Genomic DNA, 27,466 nt, shown 5'->3' with positions numbered 1-27,466 from the left:
CTCCCATTCTGTGGGTTGCCTCTTTGTTTTGTTGACTGTTTCCTTTGCTGTGCAGAAGTTTTTTATCTTGATGAAGTCCCAAAAGTTCATTTTTGCTTTTGTCTCACTAGCTTTTGGAGATGTATCTTGAAAGAAGTTGCTGTGGGCGATGTCAAAGAGGTTACTGCTTATGTTCTCCATCTGAGGGCTTTCTGAACGTGGATCTGCTTCTACTCACGTGGCTGTTGGCAGGTCTCAGTTCCTTGCTAGCGATTGCCCAGAGACATTAGTTTTTTGCAATGTGACTCTCTCCACAGTGTAGCTTACAAGATGGCAGTTGGCTTTCTCAGAGTGAGTGAGCAAGAGAGCAAGAGACCGAACAAGCAAGATGGAGGCCACAGTCTTTTATTATTGTTATTATTATTATTATTGTGGGAAAATATACATAAGGAATCCATAGTCTTTTTGTAACCTAATCCCACCACTTTTGCCACATCCAATTCATTTGAAACAAGTCACTAAGTTCAGCCTACAGTCAAGGGGAAGGGGTTATTCAAGGGTGTGAATACCAAGAAAATATTGGGAGCCATCACAGAGGTTGCTTATCACAGTGTATCTGTGTGGGTTTTTTTTTTTTTTTTCTGGAAAGACCTAAGCTTTTATATGATTCTCAAAGAAATCTCAGACCACCCCTCAATGTCTCCTTCCCCCCTTCCCAAAAAGGTATAAAAACTAGTTTGGAGGGAACTAAAATGGAGGGTTTGACTAAGGAAGAGATTTTCTTCCAAAATTTCAGTGCTAAATACAAGATATAACTACTCTGTCATGTTTTTAAAAAATGTAAGGAAGAGGGACCCATATAAGATAAAAACTCAATGTGCACTGAAGTGAAATGATCACAAGGGTTGTTTTCTCACAATTTATATAGTTTTCCCCCAGGCCCGTTCGAGTTTCCAAGCTACTAATGTTCTGTGTTCCCACCGATGGTATTCATATCTCAGGAAGGATAATTGGCTCCATGGCTTTCTGTGACAGTAGTGTTGAGATGCAAATATAGATTTCTCTAGACCAGATGGTTCTATAGTGTCTGGAGCTTTCTCTAGAGGAGCTCAGTTTCTCCCCATAATCTCTTAGGCAGTGTTCCCTATACTCAAAGAGATACCAGGGCCTCTGGAATGGTGCACTGAGGCCCAGGATGAGCCAAGTCCTTGTGGCCCCTTCACTTAGCATTGTTGGAATTATGGTTCCAATCTTATTAGCTCCTACTGTAGGGAGGGTATTAGTTTCTCCTCACTTATACCTTCTTGCCTTTGTCAATGTCTCCCCTTGGTTTTAAAAACCAAGTGTGTGAACCTTTCCTTAGAGCTGAGATTTCCAGAGAAGGGTCTTAGCCAAACCTCAGTGATGGGGGTGGATAAAAGGGAATGCCCAGCCTCTTTATTCTGCCAGCAAGTAGAAGTGAAAGCATTAAATTAGGCCAGATATGCTGTTATTCTTGGAAAACGGTTTCTGGAACCAGCAGTTGAATTCTCTCTCCCTATAATGAAGGACTGAGCAGACATGTGAGAAGCAGGTCTCCAGATATGTGCATTACTAAGCTCCCAGGGGCAGAGGCAAGAGCCTGTACTTGAAGCATTGAAGAAGAAGGAGACCATGTCATTTAAGTAAATGTGTTTTTTTTTTTTCTCCTTGGCCCTTGAAATGAATCTCCATTTGTTTCTCTAAGGAAAATTCATGTCTTTTAGGACTCATAAGAAATGCCTATTCTAATAGGTTGCCGGTCGACTGCTCTAGTACTTGTCTTCCAGTCTCCAGGCAATTTAAAGGTTCTGCAAGGTATTTATTGGTCTGATTTTTGTCACAAGCACTGGTGACAGGAGGGGTTAGAGATAAGAAACCAGGGACTCTGATATAGAGAAAGTTCCAAATTCTGGCCTGGCAGATGCTGTCTTGTTTCTGATCCTGCTCATGGGCTAGGACCAGATGAGTCTTGGACTGAGAGCCAGGAGGCCCTAGGCTCTAGAACCATCCCAATGTCCCTCATTTACCCCGGGGGCCTTACTTTCTCCATCTATCGGCTGAGGGGGACTGGGCTTGTTGACCTCGAGGGCCTGTTTGCTCTGCCCCTGGATGATTTCCATCTCTTTCTGGATGCAGCATGCAGAATAGCACATGCCAAGAGTGAGAAAACCCACCCTCTGGGCCTTGGCCTAGCAGCTGCGGGTTCTGCCAGTGCCCTCGTGTGAGAGGCATAAGCTCAGCTACTCCCAGACCTGGCCAGCCTTACTGGATCCCAGCCCCTGGCAACCCCAAATCCTACACCTCCACCATCCAAAGCAGCCACCTCGATTAACAATAGAAAAGCTGTGTGGGGGCTCAGGCAGGAAATCAACAGTCCCTGAGAGCTCAAACGGGGCCATCAAAATCATTTCCCTTTGAAAATCAGCACCTAGGAGTAAGTATGCCCTTAATCATCTAACCGATCCTTTTTTTCCACCCTCTCTCCCAAATCTCAGTTGTTATAAGAATGTTCAGTGGGTTTGGAATTATTACAAATAAAAAATGCCAGAAGATTTTTGGATAAGAAACACTAAGCTCTGCAGCTTCCGGAGAACTCAGAGAGGAAGAATGTGGACGGCACTGGAAACCAGTCCTGGCCGGCTGCCGGCTCAGAAGCTTCCAGTTGCATCTGGACTCCCGGGAACATTGCGGATGGCACCTCTGAGGAGCTCAGCAACGGAGGAAGTTGGGCTCAGCTGCTCTGACGTGCCATTTAGAGCCTAAGGCCGAAAAGTAAGATGGGACCCTCAGAAGGCCAGCATCTGCTTGCTGGCTCCCTCGCGCTTGGGAATCCAGACTTCTGAAAGGGCTGGGGCCAGATCGTGCGCGAGAAGGCCTATGACTCACTGTGTTTCAGAGCACAGACCAGGCTGAAAGGTGTTTACTCAAGCAACAGGAGCAAGGCCTGTGGCTTACCGATGAGGAGGGGGAGCCATGCATCAACACAGCCAAGCCGACACAAGGAGAAAGGAATCACTGCGAGGCTTCGCTGTGCAAGCCGTAGGCTCCTGCTGGGAAGGGGGTGTCGGATGTGGGTATGTGACCGGGTGGACTTCCTGCCTCACCGCTGGTAAGAGTCACTCTGTAACTCAAGCTCTCGTTAGGATTAATTGGGTGGACAGGCCTGGCAGGGCCTTGGAGAACATGAGTACCTTTTTCCTTAGGTCTGTGGCCGGCTCAAAGCACAGGCTTTAGCTGTTCTGGTCAACTCTTGGGAAGCCTAACCCCCCTCACAGTTTGGCTATATATAACCTGATCTTCTGACGCTCCTCATTCCGCTCCCCGGCTCCGGCGGGGCTGTAACCGATACTCATCTTTATAATGAGCACAGGCCCTCTCAGAAACCTAGTTCGTGACTAACAGTCGATTGGTGACTTCAGTTGGATGTGGCTGTCTGCTGAGGGTGAATGTCATGGGTGGGATCCCATCGGGCCTCACCTCCTGCCTTAGCAAAGGGATGAAACAAAAGTGACCAATAAGAGAGGTGTTGGAAGACAACTGAAAATGAATCATGAGTCTCTAGGTGCAAAAGACGGAGCGGGGGGGGACCGGATTCCTACCGCATTGACAAGGCTTTAAGAAGGCTATTTCAGAAGAAATAAGGGACGAGACAAAACAGATTAATAACCGTTTTTTTTCATAGTGGTCACGTGGGCTGTTGGCCTTGGCCGACAATTTTCAATGATGCTCTGTTCCAAGGAACACTGATTCTTGGCTTCCATTGAAGCCAGTGTTCAACTCATAGCATCCATCTTCACCTCTTTCTTCAAGTTGACTTCCAGCTTCAAGCATGAAATGCTTGGAAGAGGGTGACGAGGGAGGAGGTTTGGAAGTCATAAGTCTTTTCTTGTGATGTCTCTGAGAGATTTTTTTGATGCGAGGACCACTGCCCATTTGAGGCTGAGGAGACTCCTCACTCAGACAGGAAGGGTCTTGTGTTACGTCAGGGGGTGCTGGGCAGGTGCAAAGGCCCCAGAGAGCTGAGGCTTCCCACTCCGCAGGCCTACCTTTCATCACATCGAAAATTTGATACTTGTTCTTTCGAATCCTCTAGCAGATGTATCTAGCCGTTCCAAATGCTGTCCTGTCCATCCCCTCACGTGAGCCTCAGGACAAGCCTTGAGTAGGCAGTACAGGACTTAAGAACATAATACATAATGTTTTCTCCCAGTTTTATTGAAATACAATTGGCCTCTAACATTGTATAAGTTTAAGGTGCACAACATGGTGGTTTGATGTATGTGTAGATGGTGAAATGATTGTCACGAGAAGTTTAGTTAACATCCATCATCTCATATAGTTACAAACATTTTTTTCCTTGTGATGAGAATCTATTATAATGTTCTTTTTAAAAAAAAGATCTATTTATTTATTTATTTTAGAAAGAGAGAAAGCACAAGTGGGGTGAGGGGCAGAGGGAGAGAGAGAATCCTCAAGCAGGCTCCACACCCAGCGTGGAGCCCCGTGCGGGGCTCGATCCCAGGATTCTGGGATCATGACCTGAGCCAAAATCAAGAGTTGGACTCATAACTGACTGAGCCACCCAGGTGCCCCTCTAATGTTCTTATTGATACGCTGGCTGACCTGATGATGGGCAGTGAGAGGATACTGACTAAAACTTCTACACTTTTCTAAGGTTTTCTCAGCATTCACGTGAGGGGTCCATGCTGGGGACCCATAGATTTTATGTGGTCAGGGGCCATAGGACTAAATGGGTGTCTGAGATCACAGGAACTGAGACCATCGACACTAGAAAGAACCATTTTGATGACAGAGAAACTACCAACGTTTATCAGCACTTCGAGAGCTGAGTGGAGGCAAACCTACCCAAAACTGTGTTATAAATATTCATGATAATAGAAGGACAACCTTTAACTAAGAGCTTCTGGGCTGCAAAAACTGTAATGTGGCAAACTCTTTATAATCCAACAGATTTGGCAAAAAAAAAAAAAAAAATGCCCTTTGCTTTCTGTATGATACATACACAGTTTACTGATAGTCCCAGAATTAAAATCCAGCCAGATACACTGAACAAAACACTGGGAAAGCACTGAATCTTTCTTGGATGGTTCAGGACTCTGCTGTAAATAAGGAGTTAGAAAGGACATTCACTTAGAAGTTTAGACAGTCCGTGGCTCTTTGCAAACAGCTCTATTTTTGCTGTTGTTCCTAGACAATATTTTTGCCTTGTTGTGTTCTTGCAACTGTAGCCATACACAGGTTCTAGAAATCGTGAGGGAGTAACTTTTCTTGTTGGTAAAATGGCAGAAAACAATATGATACCAGTCCAAACGAGACAAGCCTAAGGTTACTAATGGGCGCTCTGTCGGCAGTAGGCCCGACCTGAGGATTATGGTCAAATTTCACGTTTGGCTGGTGCTTCGTGGCCACTGACATTCACTCCACGAGCTTCGGTGGCGCTGTCTAGTGTAAGAGGTGGAGCTTGGTGCTGTGCGAGACCCTGGGCTGAATGGTCTCAGTGACTGCAAGCTGAAGACACATCTTTTTTTATTTTTTATTTTATTTATTTTTAAAGATTTTATTTATTTATTTGACAGAGAGAGACACAGTGAGAGAGGGAACACAAGCAGGGGGAGTGGGAGAGGGAGAAGCAGACTCCCCGCGGAGCAGGGAGCCCGACGCGGGGCTCGATCCCAGGACCCTGGGATCATGACCTGAGCCGAAGGCAGACGCTTAACTGACTGAGCCACCCAGGCGCCCCTCACATTCTTTTTTTAGAATTAAAAAAAAATTTAAGACAATGTGGGCCTTGAACTGACGACCCTGAGATCAAGACCTGAGCTGAGATCAAGAGTTGGACGCTTAAGCGACTGAGCCACCCAGGGGCCCCATGAAGACACATTCTTATTTGGAATTGCCAGGGCTCCAGAAGCTTCTCCTGTCACAGAGATGGTGTCAGGGAGGTTCTGCGGGAAGGATGAACCTTTTTAGATTTTCCAGAAGGGTGAAACAGCGTTACTATCCATTGACAATGAAGTAAATGTAATCAGCCCTGTGAATTGTGAAACGTAAGTCAGACCTCTATATGTTCTGCGACAGGAAAAAAGTTCAAAAACAATTTGCATAAAGAGGGCAGAGGAAACCCACCTCTATTAAATCCAAGTAATCTGTGCCCTAGCCCCTCCCTGTTTGTTGTCTTGCTATAGGTACCTTTGCTTACTCAGGGTAAAGTCAAGTCTACAAATCCTCAGCTGCGGAGGAAGCAGTCTCTCTGACCCCTGCAGAGAGAGACTTTTCATTTGCAATGAGACAGCATTTAGACAACAATGTGGGCAGCAAATTCATCTCAGGGACAAAATGAAGATTACCGTGGGACTGGGAGTATTTTCGGAGACGGAACATGTCCTCTCTGCTTCATTAGCGAATTCAGTCCGTTCCGTGGTCGTTTTCCCGAACATTCTGGCTTGGGGGCTGGCTGAGGGGCGCTGCCGTCCTGCCTTCCCCGGAGAGAACAGCTCGGAGGGGGTTACCTCATTCCACTGTGGGAGTTTTATCTGCCTCCTGGATGGGTTGGTGTAGGCCCATGTCTAGACTGATTACAAAAGCACCAACAAAACAAAATAAATACCTAACATCTTACAGAAAAGGCACGAAACCAAACGGTACGAGTGAGAAGAACAATGCGTCTGTTGTGACAAGGGAGTCTTCACGAGGATGATGGAATTCCTGCACCCCGGGTTCCAATTTGTAAGGGCAACATTAAACGGCTTGAAGCAGGCCCTGGCTTGAATGCATTCATTTGGAAAGGCAATGTGTTTTGTGAGATAAGAGATTTTTTTTTTTTTTAACTGCCACGAGAATCAAAATGAAGATCAGTACGACTAAGTCTGTCCGTATGCACGCAGGTTTCCGCAAACAGCCTTGACTCTAGCTCCCCAATGTCACCGTTTGTGAATTCTGCTCTGTCAAGGGGATGCCGTATATATAATGCGACGCGTATATATAACGGCTCTGAGTCGATCCTGACTTGGCACCCACCTTGCTGTGTGACCTTAGGCATGTCTCTTAGCCTCTCTGGGCCTCCGTTTCTACATCTGTAAAATGAAGGTGTTGGAGTATCACGGTGAGTTCAGGACTCCAACGAAGCAGAATAAGTACAACAATTTCATTGCCTAATGGTGCTGGAAACTGGGGGTTTTCACCCCAAAAGAAAGCTATAATTATCATCTGTCCAAAAGAGCTCTTAAACACGCTGTCTCGAACTGAGGCTCCAGCTAAGTGACTCACTTCAGAATCGCCTCCAAAATGCTAAGTCGAGACATAATTCGGTGGCAGACATGCCACCTAACTGAAGGCCTCTTTGCTTGGCCAATAGTTCCATGTAGCCCGAGGTAGAACACTCGGCTCATTTGTTTATTTTCTCAACATGCATTTATTGAGCGCCTACTATATGCTAGGCCGTGGAGAGATGTTTCTCCTGGAATCCTGTGCCGCCTTCTTTCCTCCCTCTTCTTGTCCCTCTCTTCCGTCTTTGACTTGGGTTGTGTTTGTGGCCTCAGGTACAAAGGGTTGAGTTACAGCTGCTGCTTAGTTCATGGTCTATCGTCAGAGCTCGTCTAGACGATCCCCCTCTCTCGCTCTGTCTGACTCATTCGTTATTCCTTTTTATGCCCAAAGCCCACTCACATGCAAAGGCAACCATTTTAATGTGGTCAGTGTGTATCCCTCGGCGTGCATGTATTTTTGGGAAATGTGTGCTGTCCTCTGTGAATATGTTTTAATTCGTTTCAATGGTGAGATGCTATATAGTCCCTTCGGTTTCTTGCTTTTTTTTTCTTTACTTATACTGTGTATGATTTTAAGAAATATCCACACTGCTGGGTGTATGTATTGTCCATCGCTTCTAAGCGCTAGGTAATACCCCCATGCACCCCCCCCACAGTATGCCTCCCCCCGCTCCGAGGACAGGCACCCTGGTGTCTTGCATGGCCCAACAACTAAGAGCCTTGGGTGTGGTCCACTATGGACCCGGGTCCTGCTGCTCTGCCTGAGACACTCTTCCCCCTTGGTAATGTGGACAATTTTGACACTTTCTTCAAGTCATCTTCTATGCTTTCGGCGAACACTGGACAATTTATATCCTTTCTTCTACACTTTCTTCAAGGGTTATATCCCTGACCCACTGACCTCTGCTCTCCCATGCATCCGACATACACCCTTATTATAACGTTTATATTGTACTGTGATTTCCTTTTTTTTTTTTTAAAGATTTTTTTTTAAGTCATCTCTACACCCAGTGTGGGGCTCAAACTCACAACCCCGAGACGGAGAGTCGCACACTCCCCCGACCGAGCCAGCCAGGCGCCCCCGTACCATGATTTCTTGCCTGTTTCCTTCAACAGATGTGAATGAAACCCACGTGACACAGGGTCTGGCACAAAGCTTTGCTCAATAAATGCTTATATAATGAATATCGGGTTCATCAAACCCTTATTAAACACCAACTGTATGCCAGCCCTGTACTCTGTTTTTAACATGAGTCAAAGTCAATATATTTATTTCTTTTTTTAAAGATTTTATTTATTTATTTGACAGAGAGAGACACAGCGAGAGAGGGAACACAAGCAGGGGGAGTGGGAGAGGGAGAAGCAGGCTCCCTGCTGAGCAGGGAGCCCGATGTGGGGCTCGATCCCAGGACCCTGGGATCATGACCTGAGACGAAGGCAGACGCCTAACGACTGAGCCACCCAGGTGCCTCAATATATTTATTTCTAAATATATAAAAGTGACTGAAAAGCAATGAGCTTATTTTGTTGGTTCCTTAGCAGACCTGTATCCAGACTAGTGCTATGTCCTTCCAAGAGACAGTCTCTTCAAATTCTCTAGAACTTCTCTTTGGGATAAAACCCTCCATAGCCCATAGCACATTCTTTGGAATCTTCTTAGGAAGGCCTTTGTTTCCTGAAGGGAGAGCTGATTTTTGGAAACAGCTAAAAGCCACTTGGCAGCAAACCTTGTGAATGAGGTGGGTGATGAAGCTGAAGAACATTATTTTTGGTTCCAAACAAGGTGTGACTATAAAGAAATGAGGCTAATTTTTGTATATGGTACATAAACTGGCTCGAGAACAATTTCAAAAGAGGACTTTCAAACGCGTGGCCTTGGCAAGAAAAAAAATATCTCCACCCTAGTACACACACACACACACACACACACACACACACACTCACATGACACACGGTGTCTAGTGTCTGCCCCAATATACAGACAAGTAAAATCAAAAGCCCTTGGGATTCAGCTTTAAAAAAATCAACTACAGAAGTCTGGGATAGAAGAGACCCGGCTTGGCCGCCATTCTTGCAAAAACCTCTGGGGGTTTCCGTTGGCCCCAAGCTCATCCTTCAGGCGGTGTGTACGGTGGCTTCTAAGCAAGCGTCCGAGTTCTAGGGCTGCTCTGGTGGAGGCCTTGGGCTTCTGTGGAAACATAAGCACCCAGGTTCCATCGTGCCAGGGCTCCAGTGGCCCCGTGGGCTCAGCGACCAGCAGGACAGCACATGAGGACCACGGACCCGCCGGAGCGCAGAGCAGGGCTGAAGGGGCTGAAGGAGCTGTTGGGAACAGCAACAAGAAGACAAATCCTCAAACGGGCAAGAGTCAGTGACTGAAAACTATTGTTGAAGAACAGCTGTGTGAAGAGTGGTGGTAGCTTCATTTCATGTTGGCCTTTCTGGATGAGCCAGGACCCATGGGTGAAAATTCGAGGAAGGCCAACTTAGGTTTAACCTAATAAAGCTTGACTCATGTTATGGAATTGTATGTTTGGTATAATCTCATGGGTGTGAATATACATATACGGAGAAAGAAAGCCTAGAAGGATATAGATAAAATGTTTAATAGTAAATATCTATGGGGGATGGAATTATGGGATACATGTCGTTTCTAAAACTTTATATAATGCTCTATTATTAGAATTTTTATTATCTATATGTATTTCTTTTGAATAAAATAAATCTGATAAAAATTGGAGGTGTCCAGCAACTGATGGGCTGCTCTGTGAGCCAGTGAGAGCCCTGCCTCTGGCAGTCATCAAACAAAGATGGCGGGATGAGCCAGCAGGTGTTTTCCAGCCTAGGGATTCCCCAGGTTATTCCCTGATTTAACCTTGTTCAAGTACCAGAGTGGAGCTGCTGGATGTTGACACATGCATTCAAATGAGAAGGAGGCCTGGAAACTTCCAACACGATAGGACAGCTTCCCAGCTGCCAGGCCTGTTCTAAGGACCAAATAGTCATCTTACCATAATTCGTGTGTAGGAAGTTTAAATCAGAGGGTAGAATAAACAGTTCAAAAATGAAAAGCCACTAGCTGTGAAACTGGATTCTGAACTAGAAGAAGAAAAAATATAGAAGGGCAGGGAAAGGCATGGGTGGAAAGTGAAAAGAGACTGGCTATTGGGTAAAACAAAATGTCAATAAAAGATGGTGGAGTGTCCATGGTTTGTCACGGGGTATGGTTATTCATTTTCATCCCAACCATTTAGCTGAAGCCAGCAGGCTATGCATATCCCAGAAGAGGTGTCTTCTGCTCCACCATTCAGCCTTGACAGACCCAAGCTGGTAGACAGTGTACCAAAGACAGCAGACACACTGGCTGGCTCGGGCCATGTTCTGGGCACTGAAGTATGTCAAATATGACCTCAGGCTGGAGAAGTCCTAAGAAGCATACGGGAACAGCACATACGTGACGCCAGCACCAGGCAAGACAATGATGCTACGAAATTGGAGCAACAAAGAGCCTAGGCATCTTGTCCTGACTCTCCCCTTTACCAGACGGAGCCTGCTTGAGATTCTTCCTCTCCCTCTCCTTCTGCCCCTCCCCCTTAAAAAATAAAATAATAAAATAAAATCTAAAAAATAAATACATTAAAGGGCACCTCGGTGGCTTAGTCGTTAAGCGTTTGCCTCAGCTCAGGTCATGGTCCCAGGGTCCTGGGATCGAGCCCCGCATCGGGCTCCCTGCTCAGTGGGAGGCCTGCTTCTCCCTCTACCACTCCCCCTGCTTGTGTTCCCTCTCTCGCTGTGTCTCTCTCTGTCAAAAAATAAATAAAATCTTAAAAAAAATAAATACATTAAAAAATAAAAGCTGATAATCCCTTTCGCCTCCCAGAGAGGAAGAACGGACGTTAGAACAGTCCTCTCCTGCCTGCAGGCGTAAAACCTGGTCTCGGAACCACAAATTCTTTTTGCCACATTAAATAAAAACCTTCCTGAAGAATGACAGGAACGATTATTAGGCGAGAAGTCGGCTCTAGTTCTTTCTTCTGGCCCCCGTGCTGTTGTAATACCACCCTCCGGGGCCCAGGAGCAAACCTGCCCAGTATTTAGGTTTCCTGAATCCAAGAACAAAGATTTGTACAAATCCCATTCAAAGACAGAAATAATGATGGTTTGAAAAACAAAGATAATTCCCTTTCCAGTCTTACCAACTGCTACAAATCACTGAAGTCATATTAATAAATACAACTGATTATAGTCTTCAACGAAAGCAACGGAAGGAAACACTAAACCAAACATTTCCAATTTGTGTTTGTGAGAATTTCTGCAGAGAACGAAAATAAATATTGGAGCCCTGTGGTCCACAGGACACCCTGCCAGAAGTGTGTTGGGGACAGCAGGAGCGGGGCACGATAAGTTGTGAGTAATGACACCTCTTGCGTCTCGCATGGTGACCTCTGGCCATCAGACAAAAATTGGAGATCCTGGCTGGAACCACCTTCTAGAATCAAAGGGGACTCTCCGGTCCCTTCCTTGACCTTTTTCGCGCTCCTTCACGGTGGCTCACCCTCTCTTTCTCATACTCATTCAGCTTCTCCTATCCTTGCCCTCAGGTGGGAGTTGAGTTCCTGCTCATTGGAAAGAATCAATAATGTTTCTGTTGAAAAAAACCAAATGTTTCTGTTGACCTCACCTGGCAAATGAGCCACATCCTAGGCATTGTGACAGTGACAAGTTGGTTATTCCTGAGGTTCTTTGGCAGCAGCACGTCCAGATATCCGCATCGGCGCCATGATGGTTTGTGATGTTGCACATGTAAGACCCAGATTTCAGTGGGAACACCGGCCTACAATCGGCAAAGAGCTGGTAAGGCGTGTTGGTGCCAGACCGTCCGCTCCAGGAGAACAGGGACCAAATATTTGTTTTCTCCTGCCTCCAGCGTCTGGTACAGTACCTGATGCACAACAGGTACACAAAACCTCGCTGTCAAGGATACAAGTGTCGAAGAAACCCACCTGTAGCCAAGAGTGGATGCGGTCACTTGCTGTAAATCAAGGCTTTCCCGATGCCCACCTTTGCAGCTTGACCCAGGCTGACTGTTGGCCCCGCCATGGGCCTGTCCCTGGAGAAGGGTGACAGACGACAAGCCCGAGACAGTAGCAGAGAAGCTTGGGGAGTTAGTTCTTCGCACAATTACTCTTTCTTGGGCCTACGTCTCTTGGGTTGGGGGAAAGGAAGGATGGTAATCGTGTGATTGAACGTGACCCAAACGGAGGGTTTCTCTTTGGGCAAAGCACTTTCAGCAAAGGGAAATTTGTAAAGAGAGACAGGGGAACTTTTTGAGATACCTTTTGTTCATTGGCAAGAACACTCTAACTCAAGATTTCCACGTGGAGATTAGGCATTGGGAGTGTGTTGGGAGGGGGGCTTTGACCGGGGCTTGGGGCCAGGATTGATCCCCCAACAACAGGTAGGCAGGGAGGTAGGGTTGAATGACCTCATTGACGCCCAATGGGATTTTTCCCATACTGAACAGAAAGCTAGGTGAGGGGGAGGAAAAGCACCGCGTGGTCACCATGTATGAGGGCTTACAAAAAAAGACCCAGTGCACTTTTATTTGAACATTTATTTATTTTTTTCCAAAGAAATCCATGCAAAGGGAAAGAGAAAGAGAGAGAAAGGGAGACATGGTAACCATGTTCTAGCAACCAAACATAGGAAAATAATTTGGCACAACTTGAGTTTTTTTCTTTGCAAAAAGACGATCTACACTACCACTAAAATTTACCTTCCTCAAAGACACCATTGATTTTCGAAAACACAACACATGGTTGGTCTTCTACTTAATGGCTGGAGGAGGTATACAAGATAAAAAAAATAGAAAAAAAAATAAGAAGGTGGCTCCCTTTACAGAGGAAGGCCACGGGGTGCCGCCGGGCAGCATGGGCGTGAGCACTGGGAAGTCAGTGCACCAGCAGGAAGAAGCCCACCACGTAGATGGCCAAGCTGGTGAGAACCTTCAGCGGGGAACAGCTGTTCCCCAGGTTGTGAGAGGCTGCTATCTCGTTGTCCTTCTGGTTCACGTGTTGCTTGCTTCCAGGTGCGTCATCCACGTCCAGATCGTAAGCCAGTTCTGCCAAAAGAAAAGAAGCATTTGAAATTCGGGATCCCCGACAGCATCAGGTGTCCGCTAGTCATGGCTCAAGCGTTGGTCTGGACCGCCGGGGCACCCCAGCTTTCGTGGAAAGGAAGGTGGCCGGCTGAGAAGGAGCCACGGCTGGGTGCGTGGGGGGTCCTCCCGAGGAAAGAGGTGGCCAGAGAGGCTCCTTCCCAAGGTCACACCAAGGGCGAGAGGCTGGCTGCTCCCCTCTGCCCTTTGGCTCCACCCACCCACACGCCAGGGTGCAGGTCGGGAGCTGCGCGTCATCTCCTCCCTAGGTAAGGCTATGCTTGAAGACCTCTTTCACCAGATCTCACTGGTATTGCACTGTAAGGTGCTGGGTGGGTGACTCTGTGTGCCTTTGCGTATGTGTGTGTCAGTGGGGCGGGGATGTTGTAGACCCCCCGTGTGCCTCTCCTGGGCCCTGCGCCCCACAGATTTTCTCCTGGAAGCCTCGCTTGAATTAGAGTCGAGGATAGGGTAGTTTGCCATTGAAAGTTGTTTTATTTTTCCCAAATATTTCTTCTTTGATTTATGTTGTCTTTTCATTTATCCCTGACTTAAACACACACACACACACACATACAGAGCATAATTGATCTAACGCATAGGATTTAAACTGATACCAAGCAAAGACCAAGGAGAGGCCGATGGGTAAGGGCTTTCCTTCTTTGACCACCTACCATTTATGGTATATGTTCATGATTCTGAAAAGAAATTGGGGTGTTGGCACTGGCCCAATGCGAACGCCTCTCAGAAGGCACATCTGAGTAGATGGTGGTTTGTCAGGAAATTCAAGATGGCCAGCCCTGGCCCAGAGGTCAGCTTCCTTCCGCTTCGTTTTTCCAGATTTAGAACTCGGATCGACTCCCTTGGCTTTTCTAGACTCAGTTGCCAGTGTTTCTATTTCAATAGCTTGGGAACGTGGGGTGATGTGAGTGCCCTCACCAGCCAACTGGCCTGTGGCCCCGGAGCCGGAAGGATCCCTCGGGGACACTGAGATACAGAGCAACAGGCACGGAGGAATGACTGGGATTCTACAGAGGGAAGGAAGGAAGGAGAAGGAAGGGCTCTTCTTACAAGGGATGAAACACTCAGCAAGTCACAGGAAGAAAGTGTGAGGACTCACTGGCCCAGGATGCGCGCAGAGCGGGGCCCGGGACCAGGGCTGCTCGGTGGCCGGCAGCGGTTAGAGCAGGCAGCAAGGGCAAGGTGATCAAAGCCGGGGGATCACACAGATTGCAATGCTCCTTTTCCAAAAGGGCTAAGGTAGTTTCTACTGCCCTCAGCAATGACGAGGGAACCAAATTTACGGGGCCTCAACTGGAAAAAGATATTGCAGTCAGCATAAGATAATATATCAAGGTTTCTTTAATTGCACGTATTTGATTACTACACAGATCAACTTTTTCCTCTGTCTTCGTTTACTAATTACATTTCTTAATGCATGACAGTTCATATCCTTTGCCTTTGTATCTGATGGGTATTAAGGTTTTTCCTCTTAATTTGAACATATGTTTTATTGACTCCTCTGTCATATTAAATACAAATAATGTTTCTCTTTTCTGGTTAACTATAATTAGTTTTCATTGCTGTACGAAGAAATCATGTCCTACCTTTTAATAGATACGAATCTGACTACTTTTTGCCTCTCTAAAGCTGAGACAGTTGTTCTCCTGGAGTGCCAAGAAGAATTCAAATCAAATTTTCTGGAGAACCCTCTTACCCAGGGAAGAGCGACACGGCTGACTCTAATTGGGATTCCCTCTCCCCATAAAATAAATACACACAAAGAAAAGAAAAAGAAGAGGAGAACAAAGAGCCGCGCTCTATTTGGAAGTCAGACCTCTTTCTCAGAAAGGTGAACTATGCGCAGCGCACAAGCAAAGGCCGAGGTCAGCACAGGCTCAGGTCACGATCGGATTTCACCAAAGTTGAGAACACATATGGTTCTAGCTGTTGAAAGCCCAGCCTTGAGTCGCAGGGCAACTTCTCAACTTAAATGCAGAGGAGTATTTTTAGGGTTGACCTGAATGAGTGAACCCTTAGCCTTGCTTTCGGATTCCTTTTCTGGATATTCTCCTTGCCCAACGTCAAGATGAAACAACATCTATTCATGTTACCACTCAGCCCCTGTGCTATTTATCTTGCTCTTCAAATAATCCACGAACACTGGACAGTTTCACGTCCTAGAGCAGTTACGGTAAACCTAGCAGATGCTAAGCCCAGGAGTTTCGAATCTTCTTTGCCACCAAAGACCTCGTTTGTTATTTCTATCTCTTGGACCCTATGTTTTGGAATTATAAAAATGACGACCAGTTACAGAGTCCTCGTTGTGGGCCAGGCACTGTGCTAAGCTATTTATATACATGATCTCATTTAACTTAACCTTCTCAACAATGTTGCAAGGTAGGCATTATAATTCCCATTTTACTGACAAGGAAGCTCCAACTCAGGTTCCTTTTTTGGCCCATATTTACCCAGCTGGTAAGTGACAGAGGGGCTGTTTAAATGCAGGTCCAACTCTGAACCTCATATGAAGCTATACCGTCCCTTGAACAATTTTGTACATCAAATCAACTGTAGTGATTAAGTAGTAATGGATTTTTTTCTTGAAAAAAAAAAATGCCGCCTTGATTAGTAAAATATATATTGCCAAAGAGAACTCAAGAGCATGAGAAAAGTCAGTGTTTCCACATGAAAGTGATCACATACTTGACTGAGTAGCCTTATTAAGCTTTGTGAAATCCTGAGAAGAGCTCTGGGTTTGGGGACTGAGAATGAAAATTATGTCGCTTCCATTGCCTGAAGAAATCAGCAATGGGCCACCATCATGGAGATTCGAGACGAAGGGGACAGCTTAGCATGACAGTGAAGCATTATGGGAGACAGAGGAAATAGGGTTTTGGTCAAAGATAAATGTGGATATATTCCTGGACAGGGGAAATATAACCCAGTTTAATTCAACAAACTTAATGGTAGCCTACAATGTCCCAAGCATTGAGCTAGAAGGCTGGAGAGAGACTTAGTGCCTGCCTTTAGGAATCCCACACTCACCGCTTCTCGGCCTTTTGGCTAAGATCAAGTGTAGGAATCCCACACTCTGACAAGGAAAACAGACCAAGAGACAAACCAACTAGATACTTGGCAGAAGGTAGTAAGGGCTCAGATAAAGGCACAAGCAAAACACCGTGGGGAGAGAAAAATTCCAAACAGAAGGATCTGGGAAGACTTTACAGAACAAGTGGGATATAATCAACACCACCAAGGATGGGTGGGACCATGGCGGAGCAGAATGAGATGGTGGTTCATTTCAGGCAGAGGGTTCAGCTTGAGCAAAATCATCAATATCAGAGAGTGGAGGCAGGGCATGCTCAGTAAGAGCAAGTAGCCTCTATGATGGGAGGGAACATAGGGTGTACACTGTTGGGGTGTGTGTGTGTGTTGCATGGTGGGTGCTAAGAGGTAAGGCAGGAAGGACAAGTAAGGGCCAAATCACGGTGGATTGGGAATGCTAAGACTTTACTCTGTGGGAAACAGGGAGCCACTGAAGGTTTTTAAGTAAGAAACTCACACAATCTGATTGGTGTTTTTTAGAAAGATCGTTGTTAACAGTTTGGAGGACAGCCCGAAGTGGGAGAGACTTGTCAGACATCTTGTCTTAGAAAAAAACAAGAAGCCTGTGGGAACAGTATCTGGGGATCAGCCAGAAGCAAATATACATTTTTTTAAAAAACCTACAAAGGAGCTAAATCTACACCAAATCAAAACTTTCTCATTTTGCTACAAACCAGATCTATTATGGGAATCATCTTAAACCATTCCCTTTTAAGTCATTCATATTTTTATGTTTATCAGTGATTTTCCAGAGCATATCTATGCTGTATTAGATACATACTGTAAAATGCACATAAATTGTTTCTACCTTACAGTTGATTGTCAGTGAGAACCAGCAAGGAGATTTTCACACAAAATCCAAAAATCGGTTTCTATTTGTAATCAGTTTGCCTATACCCAGAGGGTAGACCCAACAATCCATACTAATTAAACGCTCAGCCTGGACTCTCATTTTGACTTCCTTAGTGCTGCACATTAGATACTCTCTTTATATTTATTTATTTATTCACATTGGAACACTCATCATTGAAGTACTTTTATCTTATGTACAATGAGTTGGCATTAAAGTAGGTATCTTGGATATCTGCAGTTAAGGTAGGTATCTTGGAAGGATATCAAGGAAGTTCACGTAATCCAACTTAATGAAGCCCATTTCCTTTGCGTACCGATGGACACACCGACGGACACATTGGCAGCACACTTCAAGGCCATATTTCTGGATCAGATGGTGCCAGTTCGAGCAGACACGGCAAGAACAAGAACCCTGGCCGAATTTCCCCAGGGGCTCCAGCAGAGCTGCTGGTGACCCATCTTGCTCTCTCGGATGCGCAGAGGCAAAAAAGGCTATTTTTTAAAAAAACTTTTAAGTAAACTCTACACCCGACGTGGGGCTCAAACTCACAGCCCAGAGATGGAGAGTTGCACGCTCCGCGGACTGAGCCAGCCAGCCGCTCCTAGATAATCCCTTTAAAATAATCATCAGTCATCAAGGTCTGTACTTTGTGTTGAAAGGTTTTTCTGAGGGGCGCCTGGGTGGCTCAGCCGGTTAAGCGTCTGCTTTCGGCTCAGGTCATGATCCCAGGGTCCTGGGATCGAGTCCCGCGTCAGGCTCCCTGCTCCGCGGGGAGTCTGCTTCTCCCTCTCCCTCTCCTTCTGTGTGTGCTCTCTCTCTCTAGCTCTCACTCTCTCTCAAATAAATAAATAAAATCTTTGAAAAAAATTTTAAAAAAGAGAAGTTTTTCTGAGTTGGGCAAAGCCCTCTGTGGGGAACCCTCCAGCCTTTAGTGGAGTTCCCAGGGGAGGCTGTCCCATCCTGATAGTCTGGGGCCCTGGGCTCCAGGCCCAGCTCAGCCACTGTCTGACACTTTTACCTTGGGCAAGTCATTTCCCTCTACTCTGGACTTCGGTGGCTCCGTCTGCCCAAATCAAGGCGTTGGACTGGATGAACTCTACGTGTCCTTCTACTTTGAGTTCTCTCAGATTCCCAGGCTCTCGGGGCCCAGGGAGGGACAGAGTCTGCTGGGGGCTGCAATCTTCCTTCCACTCGCAGTAGCCCAGGGGCTGTCCCCAGCAGAACCTCCAGAAGCAAGTAGGGGGCAATCGGCTGCTTCTCTTGGACTGTTCATCAGCTACGGAATTCTGAATCCTCTTTCTTCTTGAGCTGATCTAGTCTCGGATAAGAGACGCTGGCAATAAATAAATCTGCGCTGCGCTGTTTGGCTTTTCTTGAAATCTTGGCAGAATAACCTGCGCCGAGGCCCGTGCACGCAGAGCTCTGGGGGAGAAGTTACCGGACCCGGGGCGCATCAAGCCGGCAGGCACAGCCAGCCAGGGAGGATCTGCCAGCCAGCGAGACGAGCCTGAGGGCCCTTCCAAAGCTGCTGGGGTCTTGGGCGCATGATAGGGTGCACATGCTCGCCCTCTGATGGTGGGGGCATCAAGGGGAGCCGTGCCTGGCCCTGGGGGCCTCGCCCACACCAGCAGGCAGACCTCGCGGGCCAGCCTGAAAGGAGAGCTGGTGTCAAAATCCCAGGGGAGAGAATGCTGCTGTTGAGCCAAGCATGGGGGTTTCTTCCTTGCTAAGCCTGCGCCGGCAGATGGCTTCAATCCGGCCCTAATATAGCAACAGAGCAATACTGCTGGCCCTGGGTTTCGCGTTTGCTGGGTACAGTTGGCTCCCAAGACAGGAATATGTGAAACCTTCAGTGCATTGCTTGGCAGACCCCGGAGGCTGAAAGCGGGGAAGTCTCTGGAGGAACCGTGTGCCTTGCGCCGCGGCTCACTCTGCGGCCCGCTCCCACAGACACCCTCGGGCGCTGCCGTTCACTTCGGAGTCCCAAACAGATCTCGGCTCCCATGCCCGCCCCGTCCACACCACCCTCCGCCTGCCCCATCAGCCCCCACTCCCTTGTGAACTTTCAGGTGTGAAATGACTCCTTGGACTTGAAAGCAGAAGAAAGTGACTTTGCTAATGACCCTGGGGTCTCTGGGAGTCTAGATTTTCTTCTTCATAGATCAGATGAGAGGAAGCCGGCACCCTCGGGGCCTCTGGGTTTTAATCGGTCTAGTGGGACTCCTTTCGGAACAGGCCCATTTCACAACGTGTCTTCTTGACAAACAAGGAAGCTGCCGATTTTGCAGACTGTAAATTCTGGGAAGAACCTGTTGGCCTCTCCCGGAAGAGGGCTGGGCAGTGAGATGCCCACTTCATTTCCTACAGCCAGTTCCAGCCTGCAAACATCCTCTGGGCTGTTGAACAACCACGGTGGATTTCCCCAGTAGTGTGGGCACGGCCTCCCCTCTTAGAGGCCTCTGTTGTTGAGGCCAGGCTATGTGCCTCCTCAGGGCACACTACAGCGGGCTGTGGGTGCATAAAGCCATGGCATGCTTTTCCCTAGACATACAGGGGGGAGAGCACACCATTTTATACTAAAACATGCAAGGCTCTGTGATGGAGGAGAAATGCACTCTTTGCAAACTCATTTAAGACTTCATACAGTAGCTCATGTTTACGAGGACCTTCGGGTTCTGTCCCAGATCCTCGGGAGCAGGTGCTCACTCTCACTCCTCATTGATGTATGGGGTCCTTAGGTAGGAAGGTCTTAAAAGCACTGGTAGGATACTAGGGTCATCTGGGCTTTGTACGCTACTCAACGCTGGACACGCTGACTCACATGTTCCTCATTAATGACTTCCGGTAGGCTTTTCTATGACAACGGCCTTGTCGAGAGAACACCACAATAACTGCCCTTACCTGGGGCTCCGACTGCTTAGTTTATTAATACAAAATGGTGGGGCGCCTGGGTGGCTCAGCTGGTTAAACGTCTGACTTCAGCTCTGGTCGTGATCCCAGGGTCCTGGGATTGAGCCCCACGTTGGGCTCTCTGCTCAGCGGGGAGTCTGTTTCTCCCTCTGCCTCTGCCCCATCCCCCTCCCCTGCTTGTGCGCTCTCTCTCTCTCTCTCTCTCTGAAATAAACCTTAAAAAAAAAAGAAAAGAAAACTAATACAAAATGGTTTCCAGGGGATCTGACTACGACTAATGCTTCACTATTGCATTTAGCCATTAAGAAAGGAACAAGCAAAAATATCACTTAATCCCTTTGGAAATTAAATCATTTTACTATAGAATCTTATTTATAACATGGGCCACTACTATACTTATTTAGGTACATCATGAGTCAAGTCATATTCCCAGAAACAGAACAACTGTGTCCTAGAAACCCTGACAGCATGAGCGGGTGGTGTGGGTGCGGGCCCTCCTCCACCGGCCCCAGAATTATCACCACCTTCCGCAGGAGTGTCCCGACTCCTCCTCTCGTGTCTATAGATCCTTATCACCCAGGGCTGCCTGACGGCTCCACGGGAATCATGCTTCATCACAGCCTTCACTTCCCACAGGAGAAATTACCTCACCCCGTGGGACAGAGACACTGTTCTGCAAGTGCCACGGGAGAAGATTCAGATGAGAACAGGCTTGGAGAAGGCGAGGGAAGAGGACATTGTAGAGAGGTGAGGACTAGCATGGTCCAATGTTTATGGAGAGGTCGAGCAACGTAAAGAACGGAGAAGCAGCTATTGAAAGTGTCAACTAGATGGTTACAGGAGACTCTTGAGAGAAGTTCAGTAGGGCGGTTCGGCGAAAAAACAAACCATATTGAGTTGAGGAGAGAACAGGAGCTGATATGGGTTCACAGAGTCCTGATTGGCCTTTGGAGAAGCTTGAGAGTGAGTGAAACGAAGCACTGTCACCCTGTGCCCCAGGGACCGTGTCACAATACGTCACTAGTCTGTACAACCACGCCTCGTCGTTAGAAGGTGCCTCCAGAGTGCTGACTCAAGACAGCCTTTGGAAGTGCTGTATTCTTGTCATCCTTGATACACGGACAACCTCAACTAGACACTCAGAGACTTGTGTGTCAATGTTGATAGCCGATTACTCACAACGGCCAAAGGGTGGAAGCAACCCAAGTGTTCATCGATGGATGAATGGATAAATACAGTGTGGTACACTTATACAATGGAATATTATTCGGCCACAGAGAGGAACACAGGACTGATACATGCCACAACATGGATAAAACTTGAAAACATGATGCTCAGGGGCACCTGGGTGGCTCAGTCGGTTAAGCGTCTGCCTTCAGCTCAGGTCATGATCCCAGGGTCCTGGGATTGAGTCCCGCATCGGGCTCCCTGCTTAGTGGGGAGTCTGCTTCTCCCTCTACCCTTCCTCCCTGCTTGTGATCTCTCTCTCGCTCTCTAATAAATAAAATCTTAAAAAACATGATGCTCAGTGAAAGAAGCCAGTCACAAAATACCACATAATATACAACTCCATTATACGAAATGGGCAGGGTAGGCAAATTTTGGAAATAGTGGTAATGGTTGCATCACATTTTGAATGTAATTGATGTCACCGAATTGTATACTTAATAGTTTAAATGGCAGGTTTTATGTTATATATATTTTACCGCGATTAAAAAAAACCTATAGAAACCAAACAATAATGGCATCTGGGGCAAATCCCAGTTCCTAAAGGGAGTGCACTGCTACTCCAGTATTTTACTTTGCAGAGGGGTGTGTGAACGTACCCCACACCAAAGCATCCACCCCCACATGGCACTCCCTCGGCGTTTTGAAAGTCAAGTTGTCCAAAAGAATTAAAATGAATGGATATTTAGACACTAGCCTAGAATTGCAGATGTGACTCCGCACTTGGGAATGGCGGAAGAGGGCAGTTTATGTCAAGGATTTTAACCGGAGGCTAACTATTTTAAGAGAAATTTTTATAGAAGCTCTGGAAACTTATTTTGTGGCTCACACAGATGATAAGCTGAAACCATATTTAAAAAACATCAATGAACGGATACACTCTGTCTTCATTTCTTTAACAAAAACGTAATGGTTTAGATTCGCGGAGCTCTGTTTATAATATGAATTTCAGGCATGATGCCGCTACAGAGCTATGCATCTCTGGGCTTTGAGGATATAGAAGAAAAACACAAAATGTCACTTATTGTGGCCAAATCCAATTGCTGGTGAGGTGTCAGGAGAGTGAGGGAGGGGCCTTATGGTCCCTCGGAGACCAGGCTCCAAGATCCTCAGTGAAAAGCACCGTGATGGCATTTGGAGCAAGGCTTTAGGTACACTTGGATGGGAAAACCCAAAGTGTGGTAATCTTCCATTTTTAATAAGCCATGGTGGATCTTACAAAAAACATACCCAAGAACTAAAATGTTTGCAATGTCCTGGCAATGCCCAACAGCGGAGAAAATTATTAGCACAATAAATGGGTCCAAATGGCTCGAGTCCCTGAAAACCCTCGGCCCGGCTGTGGGAACATTGCAGGCCAGAGATCTCAACAGCCGGCAGGTGTCCTTATAAATGAAAGATGAAAAAAAAAGCCTCCTTAAGTTGTTCCATCTGATTTTCTTCCTTCAAAACTCTCCAATTATGAAATGCCTCCGTCATCATCAGTGGGATTTGGGGAATTGCGATTACTTTCCCCTCAATTTACTTGGAAGAACACATTGTCATACTTTGGGTCTGGATCGTCAGTAAGTCCCCCTTCTCACGTTCACCCAGGCGGTCCCGACCATTTCTCGCTTTCCTTCAGCCCCTCTCACCTCCCAAAGCCCCTGTAGTCCTCAGGGTCCCAGCTGAATAAGATACCCACTCCTCTCCAATGGCCCACCACTGTCCGGGAAGCAGGACTGTTCTAGTCTGTGACAGCAGGAACAAGACAATGCTCTCTTCCTAAATCACAAGTTGAATCACATCTGTCTCTTCCTCAAAGTCCTTTGATGGCTCCCTACTGGATGTGGGATCAAGTCTTATTTCCTTAGCGTGGCATTCACGAGCTGCTCCTCATCTTCTCTTGTTTTCTAGTTTCCACTGCCCATATACTTCTCCAAGTATCATATACTGGAGTCATACCATCGAATTCATCATTTGCTGGAAAAAGCAAGTTCTTGGAAGTTCCCATGCCTTTCTCCATGCTGTTCCCTCAGCTTGGGATGGTCTTACATGATACCTCTTCCAGGAAGTCTTCCCATCTTGCCCCAGCCAAAATTAATCCCTCCCCTCTCTGGCTCTTAGTTGGATTGTACTTCCAGTATAGCATTCATCTCAATCTGTCTCATAGGAGACTTAGTATTTCTATGTTCCTGTCCTCAGCTAGACTATGAGCCCCATCAAAGTAAGAAATGAGTCTTATTCGTCCCCGTGGCTGCCGCACAGAACCTGGCTAGCACGGATGCTTACAGACATGCTTGTTGACTGACTGACTGACCGAACACATTATCCTCAGTCTCCTGAGAGTACTTGCAGGTGCAGGGCCACTCCCTTAGCAGACACCCTTCCCAAAGAGTCTCTTCTCATGACCTGATGATTTCCTTAGGGGAAAGAGTCCCGCAGAGCTATGATGAAGACAAGACAAAGGCAGGGCCTGTGGTGGGGTGGCCCAGACAGCAAATGGCAGGGCTCCGACCCTGACCTCTAGATTCCGAAGCCCTGCTGACAACAGCCAGCTCTTGATACCCCCCAGCATCAGTTCCCTGCACTCGGGGTGCATGGGATCTACAAAGATTATTGTCTCATTCCCTTTTGCTGCCTGGAACTTGATGCCTTGCTATGTAAGCAGCTGACACAAGCCGGCATTCCACGGGCCATGCTGGGCAGGAAACAGGTTTTCTGGTGAGCAGGTTCCGTTTATTTCTTACTTGGAAACTTTGCGATCGGGTTCCCATACCTTTGACCCCTGCCGCTGCCCCGCCATCTACCCACCTCTGGGCCACATACCCTGCCCTTCACCTCACCACCGATTCTTAAGCCCGGGGGCTGCTGGTGATTGGGATTTCAGCCCTTGGCTGTGTGACATGAAAATAGAGCTTCGTTCGTGAAGTCCCTTGTTTGGCTGTGACAAGACAAAGCAATAAGCCTTGCGTCCCCCGCACCGACGCAGGCCTGCACCCTCTCCCCTCCCAGGGCTCTGCGGGATGGCTGCCAGGAAAATACAGTTATGTGCTGGCCTGGGGAATAGATACACTGCCCTAACCTGAAAGTTCTGTGTTTTCATTTCCCCCCTTTTCCACTTCTCTATTCACTCCTTTTTCTCTTCCCGTTGCTCGTTCAACTCGTTTCCTGTGTCCAATTATTATTCTCTCCTCTTCTATCTAGTCCGTGCTCTACTAAGCATTCTCTCTGGTCTCCACTGTGATGTTTTCCATATCCTCAGGCAAGGGGCAAGGCTGGAATCATCTGGTGGATTTTGAATATTAAAGATGCTTTTCTGTTCCTTCCCACTTTGAATGGAAACCTCTCACCAGGGTTCTATTTGTTTTAGAAGTGTTCTAGGAGTTCTAGTATCTCCTTCCTTATTCTTGTACTGTTTACCACTCTGCACCATTTCCCTGGTCCTGCCTGATAGCCCCCAACCCCTGCACCTGCCCATGCCCCCTCTGTAATTTCCCTTCTCTCTCATCTCAGATTTGTCTCACTTCATAGCTATGCCATTTTATTTTTATTTTATTTTAAGTCATCTTGACACCCATTGTGGGGCTCGAACTCACTGTGCAACTCTTGACCCCAAGATCAAGAATTGCACGCTCCACCGACTGAGCCAGCTGGGCACCTGCCATGCCTGTGTGGTCACTATTTCATGGCCTTGTTTTTCTCTTAAGGGGAAAATGACTTGGACTTAAATAAAGAACATTCTAATAATTAGTGCAATCTGAAAATTGCACAGGCCTCCCCTAAAGTAGTCCTCAGGGTCCTATCTCTGGAGGTGGTCCCGGAGAGTGTGGGCAGCCGTTTGGTGGAGATATCAGTAAGGGGGTTCAAACAGAGAGTGAGGGGGGAGGTAAATAGCATCTGATGACCCTTCCAACCCTGAGATTCTAGGATTTCATTCCGGTCTTTAGAGGTCTCATGGCAGGGATAAAGGGTGAAGGGAGCGGGTTCAAGTGACCTTTGCATTCCTCCCTTTGACACAGATACTGTGTGCAGAGGAATCTAAAGAGACTGCTTTGGAGCCTCTCTCAAAGAAAGGGATGGTGTCTTTTGGAGACCATGACTGGCTTAGAGAGAAGGGCTCTAAGTTTGCCAAGGAGTTATCAACCAAGACATCATTTTAAGGGAGTAACTGCTGGCCTCCCTAAAATGGGGAGAGAGAACTACATAGTCTGTCCAGCTTAAGAAGGTAGGGGCTAAGTCTCAGAAATAATGTGAATATTTATCCAGCATATGGAATGTACAGATATGGTACGAGATGGTCAGTACAGAAGATGGAGCAATGAACTCAGGAACTGTTTACGCTGCATCTTCTCCCTACCAATATTAAACAATTAGCGGTAATTCGCAGGTGGTAGACATCTTGCTCAACGCAGCCACATGATGGTATCACTCAGGATCCACAGGAAGAAAAGAAGAGGCATCAGATGGAGAAAAATCATTTTGGGAACATGATGAGGACATAAGTTGGAAGGACCCAAGGGGAAGGCGACTGAGGAGAAAAAGCTGGGTGATCCTCATACAAATAGCTCTGTGGGCCTTAGAACAAAGTAGGCAAGTCCAGAGGGAGGCCAGGAAAGGTAAAAAGATGCCAAGTGGCCCAAACCCACAGCTATAAAGATGTAAGAAGGAAAAGGGAAAATCCTACTACAAAGGGTGGCAGCTAGATCACTAAGCAGGAGTAGAGAAAGCAGCAGGAAAATATTAAACCAAAATAAAAAGAAGATGCACCTAGCAAGAAATGAAGTAGAGCCAAGGGCGGCCCCAGTTCCTTATAACTAAGAAGGGGGCAGGAATTTGGGGTATTGTCTTTACCTATCTACGGGATACATCAAATGTGCCCGTCAACCAAGACAAATGCATCTGTTTATTGGCCAAGTGAAATGAAGAACGAAAGTGTCTGAGAAGAGCAAGGTGTCACGCTATGAGCATAATAGAGGCATTGGGAGATGAATGATGGGTGAAACAGGGGATGGGGATTAAGGAGGGCGCTTGTCATGATGAGCACCGGGTGAGTGTGGAAGTGTTGAATCGATCTATTGTACACCGGAAGCTCATATTACCCTGGATGTTAACTATACTGGAAGTAAAATCAAGACTTAAAAAAAAAGCAAGAGAAAATGAATGACAGCATGTCAGAGTGAAGAGGCCTTGCATGGCCAATAAAGAAGCCATGTTTAAACAATCAAAATGCAATCAACAACAACAACAAAAGATGGGAACTGGGGCCTTAGAGCCTGGCACCCTAAACTTCTTCTGGAAACAAATGCTAAAAAAAATAATGGAAGTAAACACAGCAGCTCCTCTGCAATGATCCAAAGGCAAACAGGGAATAGGGTGGTAATATCCATTGCTTGGTGAAAAGCAAATCAAATGGAAAGTAGTTTCTGATACTGCAAGAGGGTGGGAGAGAATCAGGATGTGGCATCAGGAGCTTCCTGTGATTCCTGTCATTTTATCTCATGGAGGCTTTCCCAGCCAGTTAGGAAGAAGAGGTTAGACTGGAAAGCTCCCCTTGGAGTCACAGCCTGCCCCAAACTAAATCCTGATGCACTGGTTTTTTTGTTTGCTTTTTACATTTTTACCTTTCCGACAACTTTATTGAGGTATGATTTAAATACCGTACCATTCACCCATTTCAAGTACATTTCCAGTGTACAATTCCATGATTTTCAGTGAATTTAGCAAGGTGTGCAACCAGCATCATAATTCAATTTCTGAGCATTTTCATCAACCCAATACCCAGTAAGATCCCTCATGCCAGTTTACAGTTGAACCTTCAGTGGAGTCTTTTTCCTTTTTCCTTTGAGCTCTCTTGCAGCATCCAATACTGCTGGCCACTCTCCGTTTTGAAGCTTGGCCTCCCCTTAGTTTCAGACATCACTCCCTGCAGGTGCTCTTCTACCT

At 46.7% G+C, this 27,466-nt stretch overlaps 1 protein-coding gene across 1 annotated transcript in view; it reads right to left on the bottom strand.

Annotated features, from left to right (window-relative positions):
• Positions 1-12,917: 12,917 nt before the first annotated feature.
• GPC3 (glypican 3) overlaps positions 12,918-27,466 on the bottom strand; it is a 400,170-nt gene continuing 385,621 nt past the window's right edge. The window contains exon 8 of the mRNA XM_032428379.1: positions 12,918-13,407. Coding sequence (XP_032284270.1) covers positions 13,238-13,407 — 170 coding nt within the window. The 3' untranslated portion in view covers positions 12,918-13,237. The remainder of the gene's footprint in view (positions 13,408-27,466) is intronic.

The sequence above is a fragment of the Phoca vitulina genome, unplaced genomic scaffold (assembly GCF_004348235.1).
Source record: "Phoca vitulina isolate PV1807 unplaced genomic scaffold, GSC_HSeal_1.0 scaffold39, whole genome shotgun sequence".
In the NCBI taxonomy this organism is placed as follows: Eukaryota; Metazoa; Chordata; class Mammalia; order Carnivora; family Phocidae; genus Phoca; species Phoca vitulina.
Note: the sequence above shows the minus strand (reverse complement) of the source record. Positions and strands in the feature narration are given on the sequence as shown.